The sequence below is a fragment of the Brachyistius frenatus genome, unplaced genomic scaffold (assembly GCF_029030835.1).
Source record: "Brachyistius frenatus isolate BFR_SWC_R1_liver_20210118 unplaced genomic scaffold, ASM2903083v1 Contig_364, whole genome shotgun sequence".
In the NCBI taxonomy this organism is placed as follows: domain Eukaryota; kingdom Metazoa; phylum Chordata; class Actinopteri; family Embiotocidae; genus Brachyistius; species Brachyistius frenatus.
Genome location: NW_027210963.1, coordinates 185,792 through 197,500, shown reverse-complemented (window position 1 = coordinate 197,500; position 11,709 = coordinate 185,792). Strand labels below are relative to the sequence as shown.

The 11,709-nt window shown below is 42.9% G+C and overlaps 2 protein-coding genes across 6 annotated transcripts in view; one reads left to right on the top strand and one right to left on the bottom strand.

The window, feature by feature from the left end:
• The window catches only part of csnk1db (casein kinase 1, delta b), an 11,050-nt gene extending 10,318 nt beyond the window's left edge, over positions 1-732 (bottom strand). For 3 of the 5 annotated variants that reach the window (XM_069724203.1, XM_069724204.1, XM_069724205.1), the window contains exon 1: positions 254-731. In XM_069724203.1, coding sequence (XP_069580304.1) covers positions 254-329 — 76 coding nt within the window. In that variant the 5' untranslated portion in view covers positions 330-731. Of the gene's footprint in view, positions 1-253 lie in introns of all 5 variants that reach the window. The other 2 variants (XR_011312250.1, XM_069724202.1) reach the window with 1 other exon arrangement.
• A 5,377-nt stretch (positions 733-6,109) lies between these two features.
• On the top strand, positions 6,110-7,879 carry LOC138636263 (proteoglycan 4-like). Its single transcript, XM_069724196.1, has one exon. The coding sequence runs from the start codon at positions 6,110-6,112 to the stop codon at positions 7,877-7,879; it is 1,770 nt and encodes a 589-aa protein (XP_069580297.1).
• The last annotated feature ends 3,830 nt before the right edge of the window (positions 7,880-11,709 follow it).

Sequence of the window (11,709 nt, the reverse complement as noted above, 5' to 3'; positions counted from 1 at the left end):
TTAAAATGACAGTTGATCTCCAGGACAGCTCGGTTCTGCTTCAACCTGCCATGTTTCCATGTTAATAACGAGACATTGAATGCAGCATCAGTTGAACCGGCGGGTCGGACCGGTTCGGTTTAACACTCCACTTCCAGTAGAACAACACATTCACGGTCCCGGTAGCTTGATGACGTAGATTTACACAAACAGGACATGAAGGTGAAACCGGTTACCGTCAGAAACACTCGGTAAGTGTGTGAACGTCACTCACCTAAATAGATGTCCCCGAAAGATCCGCTCCCGATCTTCCTGCCCAGCCGGTACCGGTTCCCCACTCTCAGCTCCATTTCGCGGGTGTCCTGCGGTTCGTAGCTTCGTTTTGGACCTTCGGTAAGTACCGAAGCCTTTTTCTTCGTGTCGAGTCTCCGGTTAAAGTCGCTGCGTCGGTAAATGTCCCACCTCCGTTAACGGGTTTACAACAGCCGTAACTCGCACTGCTCCCGCTTCCCCCAGAATCCCAGGTCCGTCGGTAACGACCCAAATGTCACCATCCCCTTTCTGTCTTTCTGATGAACACAGGTCGGTAATATCGGTGCCGCCCGGTAGTGTGGAACCTCTAGTTTATGTTCTCCCTGTTTTCGGGAACCATTATCGCCCAGAACATTAAGATGGATCCAGATTTCGTCGGTATAAATTCGCTCCTGTTCGGACGCCGCTTCTCTCCGCTGCTGTCTGTTTTTTCCTCCACTGTCAGAGCTGTCACTCGCTGCTGACGTCACTTCCCCTAGCAACCAGGGGCAGATCTGAAAACGAGCCCTGAAGCGGTGGAAAGACAGGTGGAGTTGGACTAAAATAAAATACCATCCTTCAAACACTGAGCAAACTCCCGAGCTGTGAAAACTAGAGCCTCATGGAGTGAATGTGACTTGTAACGTATTTATTTTATTTGCCTTTTAATTTATTTGTTTTTTTGTGTGTTTTCCTTTTTCATGTTATTCTCTACCTCAAGCATCTTTCCACTCTTATAGAAATGATAAACCCGTTTGTATTTATTATTCCTAAATAAAGTTTATAAAAAAAAAAGTGTGGAGTGATAAAAGCCAAAAGCCATTCATAAATCTTACAGTTTATAAATGTGGAAAACTCAAATAAACCCACTAGCATAATTTAACCCAAATAACGTATTTAGGAAGATGTAACCGAGGTGGATGTCTCTATATCATTTAATTTTATATTATTTAAGAAGATTTGTTCCATTGGAAAGAATAAAAGCCCAATAACACCAACTGAACACTCTATCAGTACTTATCCACATATAAATGACTTGCAAATGAATGAATGTCCTGAATCATATGATAATAAATACATAAAAGGAGCCAGACAAAGAGCCGGTATTGTAGGAATGAGCCCTGCAGCCTCTCTGGTGAATGCAGCAGCACGTCCCTGTGGTTTTGCACATACTTGTGATTGTTTTGTAAACTGACAAACGTGTGTCAACAAACTGTTGTTTTCTTCCCTGCACATGATTGTGGTTACCAAAGGACATCTGAGCCGCGTTCCTCTTGAATGTGATTGGATCCCTGCCACTTTAAATGATCAGACAAACCTTTATGTTTTGTGTTTTGTTGCACTATTAATAATCCACAGCATTCATTGAGATGATGATTTATTCTGCTGAATGGTGAAAATCTGAAACTCTCTGATGGTTGTCGGGTTTTACACAAATATGAAAAACAGAGGATGTGAAGAGTAAACCGGTTCCTGGAGCTCCAGAGCAGCTTTCCCCTTCACACACATCAGATGAAGGAGGAGGAGGAAGGAGGACGGACAGCACTCAGCTGGGGTTCAAGCAGCTCAGATTCTCCGCCTGGTTTTACATCATATATATTTTGGGGAAATAAAACGACTGCTGTTATTCATCAGAGTTGTTGTAAGGCTTGAAACAGATGGAGAAGGTCGTATTCATGACAGAGGCTCTGAGGCCACGCCCACCGATCTGACTCGAGGTTTTTTCGTATTGGTCCGGACTACAGGTATTTTTCTCATTGGTTGCCTGTAAGCCAATCAAAACAGAGCTGAATCAGCTCACGTGGCAGAACGGTTGTTAAGATTGGGTAACAGGCTGGCACGTGCAGAGCAATGCACGGAGCCTGCATGGTGCGTTCGTGTGCTGTAGGAATAATGAGAGTGGCCTAACAGTTCAAAACAACCTCCATATGTTCACAATCTTCGAGGCGAGTTAACATCAGGAATAAAGTTTCCGTTGATCATCTTGAAATTCTTGATGAAAATGTTCTGTGCATTTTGTCAGTAAGAAATTTATAATTTTGCAAACAGCAAATCAAACATTGAAATGCACCAATGAGCCATAATGCAATGGAATCAGGCTCCAGCCGGTTGTGGTATTTACCTCCTGTTAGCAGTTATGGAGGTCACATTACACACTTCCTACATATTCTCGTAGGCTGAAGAACTGGTGTGCTGTCTGGTTTATTTAATGTGGAAACTTTGAGTAAAAACTGACCCGGGAAACTAAATGTTGACTTTTTTAACTGTATTTTAACACCAGCGAACGGCATCCCTCCACCAGGACAGTGTGTGCTCCCAGCTGTTTGGGGCGTTGCCAGAGCTGAAGAGGTTTAATCCAATCATCAGAGGGTTACTGTTCAAAACAATATACAGACATGTGTGCTGCCCTACACACACAGGACCCCTTATGAAACACATCCTGTCTAACATCACACTGGTGGGTAGGATACATTTTGTATTTAAATTCAGAAAGAAAACAGTTTTCTCAAAAAATAAAAAATAAAAAGTACCATAAATAATAAACTTCACCTGAAAGCAACTTTTTCATGAACACATATTCCAGTTAGTGTAAAAGTGGTGAAACTCATTCGTCTGTTGGTGCACTTTGTCTGAAGGGTAAGAAGTGCTGCAGCTCTGGAAGAGCTGAGATGAACGTGTGCCTCATTATTTAGACTGAAGGAAAAAGCCAACTCTTCGTCGGAGGAACCAGAGATCACCGTTTGTACACAGACACCCTGCGGTGAGGTCACGACTCCAGGATCTGTCACAAAGGTGAAATATGGTCCCTTCTGCTCTCAGTCGTGGTGCTGAATAATAAACAGAAAAGAATAATAATCATTATAATTCAAAATGTGTGTGTGAAATGTTGTCATGCTCAACATTAATTATTGAGATTGTGGCCACGAACGTGTTTTGCGAGGTCACAGTTACCTTTGATCACCAAACTCTTTCCAACTTATTCTTCCTGAGAAATCGCGTTCACAAGAGTGGGACAGATGTGAGCTCACGGTGACCTCTGACCTTTGACCACTAAACACAAAATTTAATTCATCATATTGGGGACTCAAAGTATCCCACAATGCATCATGAAAAGAAGTGTCCATCCAATGCTCACTAACCCAAGCTCTATATCCCATCATGCACTGTGCTGAAGGTGGACAGCAGCGTGAGCTGTACTGATGGAAGTCTATTTTGGTTTATATGTTGATCGGTTTGTTTTAACGGTTTCTTAACTGTGTAACACGTCGTAACTTCGTACGCATGTATGAAGGTGTGTTTAGCGGCTAGCCGCTAACATCAGCTAGCCCGTTTAGTCCAGCACCTGTTGGCAGCGCTGATACCTCAAAACTACAATTTAGTTTAATGGTCACAAAAAAATGTAAATAAGATTTTTTTTTAAATTGTGTCACAAAAGAGTTTTTTTTTTTAGGGTTCATCTCAGATCACCATGATGTCATCACACGTGACTCCTGCTTCTTATCTGACCGGCAGTGAGACGGAAACTTAGAGAGGGACGGAGGGAGATTCGGTTATCTCGAGGGAAGAGACGAGTACTCGACTGGAACGGGTATCCGGTACGGATTATGTACTTTTGACGGGTATCATCCAAATAATTGTGTCAATATCTGTGTTGACAAATGCTTCTAACAGACACTAGCTGTGTGCACACATCAGACAGCTACGTCCCGCCCACCGATAGCTGTAACCTGACTGCACCACAGGCCTGTCAATCAAACAGACACGCCCCCAAAAACAGGTCTTCTTGAATCTTCTTTTCTAATGAATGAGGGATTATTTTCAGATGGACCTCCAGAAAACTAATAAGAAGGAGTGACTTTAGCTAACAACACCGAGATAACTGATGGACACATTTTATTCACTTTGGATTTGATGAGAGAAGTTGAATGGGAGTCTATGGAGCCGGAGGCTTTTTGGAGCCGACCTCTAGTGGCACTCGCTGGTATTGCAGCTGAAGACACTTCTGGATCGGAACCATTTTACAGACCTGAAGCTACGAACTCTTTTATATTCATATTAATGAGGCAAAAAACATATCTGTAATATTTTTGGCTGAACTGCAACAGCGGGGCCAGAACGGCAGTGAGTAACAGATCAGAGTTACACTTTTAGTTTGGCGATTGCCGTGACTTTGTTTTCAGAATAAAAGTTAATAACCTCTAATTTGCAAGTTTTTAAATTGCTGGTTTTCCTCTTTCTCTTCTCTCTTTTCTCACAACCACACTGCAAGTCATGTTGAGACGGCAGCAGAGCTCCTTCATGCACCTTACAACATCCACATGATATCATCCCTCATGCACACATTACACGATTGATGCCACTGATATCCACATTCCACACCATGCTAATGTTTAGTTCATGTTTAACTATAATGTTCATTGGCTCCCATTGAATAAATTACATTTCTTAAACTGTTCATATGGTGTGTCTCCCACTCGTCATGGATCAGAAGTCAGACTGTTACAGCAAAAACTCTGATGTTTTGTGTTATTTCCTGGTCTATATGAATTTGGATAATTATTTTGTAATCTTCTGCTTCTCCAGGCTTTGACTGTAAAAAGCATATTTTTTACCGGGAACAATAAATCCAGGCTCCAATCACATTGATCAAAGGACATTTAAAATGTTTACATTTTAATTAGTTTATTGCATATATTATTAGAAGTATAATTTTGCATAATTTCCCTACTTTAATAAAAAAAAACATTTGTTTTCATGGGTGAGCTATTTTTGCTAGCTTAAAATGAGCTTTAAATGCTTAGCTTCTCTCAACTGCCAGTGTAGGGCGGGGCCATTAGGCTCCGCCCATCACGGAACTCCTCTGCTTCAAAACAAGTTATGACATCACAGAGACATTCTACAGGGCGGGGCTAGTTCAGAACACAGTCACAGATCACAAACAGTTTTCTCATGTCACTTGGAAAAATGTTCAATCAAAAAGCCCGGAAGATGACTTCCCATGGTTCACGTCATGGAATGAGATGTCAATCCAGAGCGATGCTCTTCGCAAAACCTGCCGGCATCCCACATTTTTTGACAGAGTATGTTTCAGGGCTGAATGAAGACGAAAAGTCCAACCATGAACCTGATGACAAGATCTTCGTCCAGTACCAAGAGCAATGGGGTACGTAACCTATAATTTAATCTCATCAATAATCATAATGTACAATGATTATTGATATTTTAAGACACTTTAGTCAGTACTTTATCATTGTAATCATTGTATCATCACTAGAAGCTTATTAATATTAATTAATAGAAGCTTATTAATATTAATTAATAAGCTTCTAGTGATGATACAATAATTCCTCATTCATCCTATCATAATTACTTTTGGTGTGTTGAATGAAATGAACATTCTTGTAATGTTTGTTAATCAATTGAATACTTATCTAGTATTTTACAACTGATGTTGAACCTGGTATGAAAAAATGTAACTAATTTTACAGCCTTTTATGACATTTAAATAATGTATTTTAACTATTAGAATTAAGACTCATTCAACTACACTCAACTTTGAATCATAAATACTGCTATAGTAGATTTAAGTACTTTAATTATAAATTAAGAAATAAAAGAGAATGAACTGTGGAAATCACAATTATTAATATACAGTAAAGTAATAGGAGATATTTGTATTTTGTATTTTCCAGAGAATAAGTTCTTCAAAAATATGTGGGCAACAACGGAGACTCCTCTAAAACAGAGTAAGGGGAAACGAGTCACATTTACCACTCCAGGACCAACACAATGTCCAGATGTGAAGGCACCACCATCAACTACGGTTGTAAAAGGAGATATGAGGCCTGTATCACCTCCCAGCAAAGAAATACGTCCAGCAGAGATTCCCAGGAAGCAGGAGAGTAAAGGAACCACTGACACATCTGGAACACAAAGTCCTACACCTGCAAAATCAAAACACATTTCAGCACCAGAATCGAGAGGTGCCAAAAAACCATCTGCATCGCCATGTGAAGTGCTACCAGAGGAGGCTGCACTCCCTTCCATTGCACAGGGGGAAAGGAGTGTGCCAGACAAGACCAGCACCGGTGCCAAGGTTCCAAGACTAGATGCTTCAAGGATACAGTCACCTGAACCTAGAGTCCCAGAACCAGAGAGGATCAGACCACAGCCTAAGATACCTAAGGTTCCAGGACCAGAGGTTACTCGGACAGAGTCTAAGGAACCAAACGTCTCAGAACCAGTGAAAACTATGGCACAGCCTACAACGCCTAAGGTTCCAGGACCAGAGGTTACTCGGACAGAGTCTAAGGAACCAAACGTCTCAGAACCAGTGAAATCTATGGCACAGCCTACAACGCCGAAGGGTCCAGGACCAGAGGTTACTAGGACAGAGTCTCAGGAACCAAATGTCTCAGAACCAGTGAAAGCTATGGCACAGCCTACAACGCCTAAGGTTCCAGGACCAGAGGTTACTAGGACAGAGTCTCAGGAACCAAACGTCTCAGAACCAGTGAAAGCTATGGCACAGCCTAAAACGCTTAAGGTTCCAGGACCAGAGGTTACTAGGACAGAGTCTAAGGAACCAAACGTCTCAGACCCAGTGAAAGCTATGGCACAGCCTACAACGCCTAAGGTTCCAGGACCAGAGGTTACTAGGACAGAGTCTAAGGAACCAAACGTTTCAGAACCAGTGAAAGCTATGGCACAGCCTACAACGCCTGAGGTTCCAGGACCAGAGGTTACTAGGACAGAGTCTCAGGAACCAAACGTCTCAGAACCAGTGAAAGCTATGGCACAGCCTACAACGCCTAAGGTTCCAGGACCAGAGGTTACTAGGACAGAGTCTCAGGAACCAAACGTCTCAGAACCAGTGAAAGCTATGGCACAGCCTAAAACGCTTAAGGTTCCAGGACCAGAGGCTACTAGGACAGAGTCTAAGGAACCAAACGTCTCAGACCCAGTGAAAGCTATGGCACAGCCTACAACGCCTAAGGTTCCAGGACCAGAGGTTACTAGGACAGAGTCTCAGGAACCAAACGTCTCAGAACCAGTGAAAGCTATGGCACAGCCTACAACGCCTAAGGTTCCAGGACCAGAGGTTACTAGGACAGAGTCTAAGGAACCAAACGTCTCAGAACCAGTGAAAGCTATGGCACAGCCTACAACGCCTAAGGTTCCAGGACCAGAGGTTACTAGGACAGAGTCTCAGGAACCAAACGTCTCAGAACCAGTGAAAGCTATGGCACAGCCTACAACGCCTAAGGTTCCAGGACCAGAGGTTACTAGGACAGAGTCTCAGGAACCAAACGTCTCAGAACCAGTGAAAGCTATGGCACAGCCTACAACGCCTAAGGTTCCAGGACCAGAGGTTACTAGGACAGAGTCTCAGGAACCAAACGTCTCAGAACCAGTGAAAGCTATGGCACAGCCTACAACGCCTAAGGTTCCAGGACCAGAGGTTACTAGGACAGAGTCTAAGGAACCAAACGTCTCAGAACCAGTGAAAGCTATGGCACAGCCTACAACGCCTAAGGTTCCAGAGTCTCACCAGAGGTTACACAGCCTAGGACAGAGTCTAAGGAACCAAACGTCTCAGAACCAGTGAAAGCTATGGCACAGCCTACAACGCCTAAGGTTCCAGGACCAGAGGTTACTAGGACAGAGTCTAAGAAGCCAAACGTCTCAGAACCAGTGAAAGCTATGGCACAGCCTACAACACCTAAGATTCCAGGACCAGAGATTACTAGGACAGAGTCTAAGAAACCAAACGTCTCAGAACCAGTGAAAGCTATGGCACAGCCTACAACGCCTAAGGTTCCAGGACCAGAGGTTACTAGGACAGAGTCTAAGAAGCCAAACGTCTCAGAACCAGTGAAAGCTATGGCACAGCCTACAACACCTAAGATTCCAGGACCAGAGGTTACTAGGACAGAGTCTAAGAAACCAAATGTCTCAGAACCAGTGAAAGCTATGGCACAGCCTACAACGCCTAAGGTTCCAGGACCAGAGGTTACTAAGACAGAGTCTAAGAAACCAAACGTCTCAGAACCAGCGAAAGCTATGGCACAGCTTAAAACGCCTAAGGTTCCAGGACCAGAGGTTACTAGGACAGAGTCTAAGAAACCAAACGTCTCAGAACCAGTGAAAGCTATGGCACGGTCTACAACGCCTAAGATTCCAGGACCAGAGGTTACTAGGACAGAGTCTAAGAAGACAAATGTCTCAGAACCAGTGAAAGCTATGGCACGGCCTACAACGCCTAAGGTTCCAGGACCAGAGGTTACTAGGACAGAGTCTAAGAAGCCAAACGTCTCAGAACCAGTGAAAGCTATGGCACGGCCTAAAACGCTTAAGGTTCCAGGACCAGAGGTTACAAGGACAGAGTCTAAGAAGCCAAACGTCTCAGAACCAGTGAAAGCTATGGCACAGCCTAAAACGCCTAAGGTTCCAGGACCAGAGGTTACTAGGACAGAGTCTAAGAAACCAAACGTCTCAGAACCAGTGAAAGCTATGGCACGGCCTAAAACGCCTAAGGTTCCAGGACCAGAGGTTACTAGGACAGAGTCTAAGAAACCAAACATCTCAGAACCAGTGAAAGCTATGGCACAGCCTACAACGCCTAAGGTTCCAGGACCAGAGGTTACAAGGACAGAGTCTAAGAAGCCAAACGTCTCAGAACCAGTGAAAGCTATGGCACAGCCTAAAACGCCTAAGGTTCCAGGACCAGAGGTTACAAGGACAGAGTCTAAGAAGCCAAAAGTCTCAGAACCAGTGAGGGCTATGGCACGGCCTAAAATGCCTAAGGTTCCAGCACCAGAGGTTACCAGGGCAGAGTCCATAAAACCCAGCATTACAGGTCCAGAGAGTACCAGGATACGACCTACAAGACCTAAGGGCTCAGCCCCAGAGAGGACTAGAACACGTCCTATAAAACTTAAGGTTCCAGGACCAGAGGTTACCAGGACAGAGTCTAAGAAAACAAACGTCTCAGAACCAGTGAAAGCTATGGCACGGCCTAAAATGCCTGAGGTTCCAAGACCAGAGGGTACAATAACAGAGTCTATAAAACCCAGCATTACAGGTCCAGAGAGTACCAGGATACAACCTACAATACCTAAGGGTACAGCCCCAGAGAGGACTAGAACACATCCTATAAAACTTAAGGTACCAAGACCAGAGGGTCCCAAGAGAGACCCTACGAAACCTAGCTTTCCAGGACCAGAGAGGACCAGGACACAGTCGACATCATTGAAGGGCGTAGGATCAGAGAGGACCAAGACACAACCGACAAATCCAAGGACCCAGGAACCAGAGGAGACCGGGAAACGGCCTTTTGAACATCTGCCATCAGCGAGGCCCAGAGAACCAAGGGTCTCATGGGCTGAGTGGGGCAAGGACAGGCGCATTACAGGTAAGTCTTCTGGGTATGGCCAGGGTGTAGCTTTTAGTAGACAAGGTAAGAACAGCTTTGGTTTTCCACAAGTTACACATTCTTCTTACAACTATCCACACTTAGCACGTACCATTGACATCATAAGGTATAAGTATTTGCAGACACAATCTTCAGCCCCGGGCTCTAACAGTCCCTCATTTGTTCTACATTACTATAGGAAATAATGATAATACAAAACTTGTTAGGAGCTTAATAGATAGTCAAGCAGGCCATCAGGTACCCATCAGCCCAGGAAGGGAGTCCCCTCATGTGTGGTCCTTCTCAAGGTTTCTTCCTTCAATAGCCCTTAAAGGGTTTTGAGGGGAGTTGTTCCTTGCCCGCTTGAGGGTGGGTGGGTTTCCTGATAGTTTAGTCTTAGGGTGACTCGACTTAAAGAACTAAAGAGAGTTAGACATTTAAAATTTTTTTTTTTATATCCCTTAAAATAACACTCAGGTGCCCATATGGACATGGAAAGAAGTTTTGCCTGCTGTAATCATTTCTCAGTTTTATAACAGAAGAGATTAGATCTCGAACTACTTTAGCTATAGCGATGGGGACAAATATGCAGTCCTTGTCCCGTTTAAAAGTACATTATGAAGGGTCTGAAGGAAACATGAGCCCAAGTAGTCAGACTTTGTCAAATCAAGAACATATCTTCCAAAGTTGTAGTATTTTTTAGTGAAAGACTCTTTTTTTTTTTTTTTTTTTTTTACCCTTGACTATAGCTAGGCAGCTTATAGGGGATCACTGAGGGCCAAATTTGTTCTGAAAAGACTAACTTTGAAAGACATGCTCTCGGTTTGTCTAAGTCACTGTTGAAGCCTCATGTTTGCTTTAGTTGAACTGTGGAGTGTATTTCCCTTCCATTGAACATGTATTAAAAAAGAATTAGGTGTTTATAATGAAAGTGGCACAGTGGTGCAGTGGTTAGCACTGTCACCTCACAGCAACACGCCTCTGGGTTCAAATCTCAGTTGAGGCCTTCCTGTATGGAGTTTGCATGTTCTCCCTGTGCCCGTGGGGGTTTTCTCCGGGTACTCCGGCTCCCCCCCAGTTCAAAGACATGTGTGATAGGTAATTAGTGATACTAAATGGTCCATTGGTGTGAATGGCCATTGCCCATTTCATGTGTTGCTATTTGGCTTGATTGAAATGTTCCAAAATTAACTTTGACCTATTTAATTTGGTTATTCTAAAAAAAACATGAAAAAGAAGGCATGGTGGGAAATGCCAATTTGTTTGTACACATATATTCACACGCACTTTTTATGCCCTCCCTCCCCCGAAATATACACGAAAAATTATTACAGCAAGCAAAACGTATTTAATATTGTAGGACACATCAAACATTGTTTACTTTTAATAAATTTCTATTAGTTACACAATTTGTTAAAATGTCTCCTTGTTAAAATTTCTCCCTTTAATTAATTCAATAAATAAAAATCTATAAATGAACTTGAAATGCAGTTATGTGGTGTTACATTTATACTAGATGAAAACCATGATACAACTCTTAGTATTTGAAGTATTGAGAGTCTCACTCACACATCGTGGGTCCTTTTCATTTAATGGAAATAGTTAATAATGTGCACACAGTTACACACTGAGCAGCTTAGACTGCTTATATCTTCAGCCGAGTTAATTGGAGAACTTTGTTCTTACCGGAGGAGTCGCAGGTTTCAGCTCGTCACTCACTGCTTTCTGCCGGTTTGTTTGTCATCGGCTCGCCCCTTCTTCATCAAGATATCTTCACTCAGCTGACCGCTTTCAGTGAGAATATAGTTTAAGGCTGAATGCATATTTCAATGTTGACTGTCTGCATTAAACACCCAGCTTCACACTGTCCATTTATTTAATAAAATAATATAAATAAGCTAATGATCACAGAAGCAGACACACACACATACATTTGCTGAACAAGATACAAAGTAAAGTACATTACTATTTTTTATTTTATTTTATTATACGACTAGCCTGCCATTGTTTCTCGCACAACCTCA

Excerpts from the sequence above, each read along its gene's own strand:
- LOC138636263 (XM_069724196.1), top strand. The coding sequence starts at position 6,110 with ATGAGGCCTGTATCACCTCCCAGCAAAGAAATACGTCCAGCAGAGATT.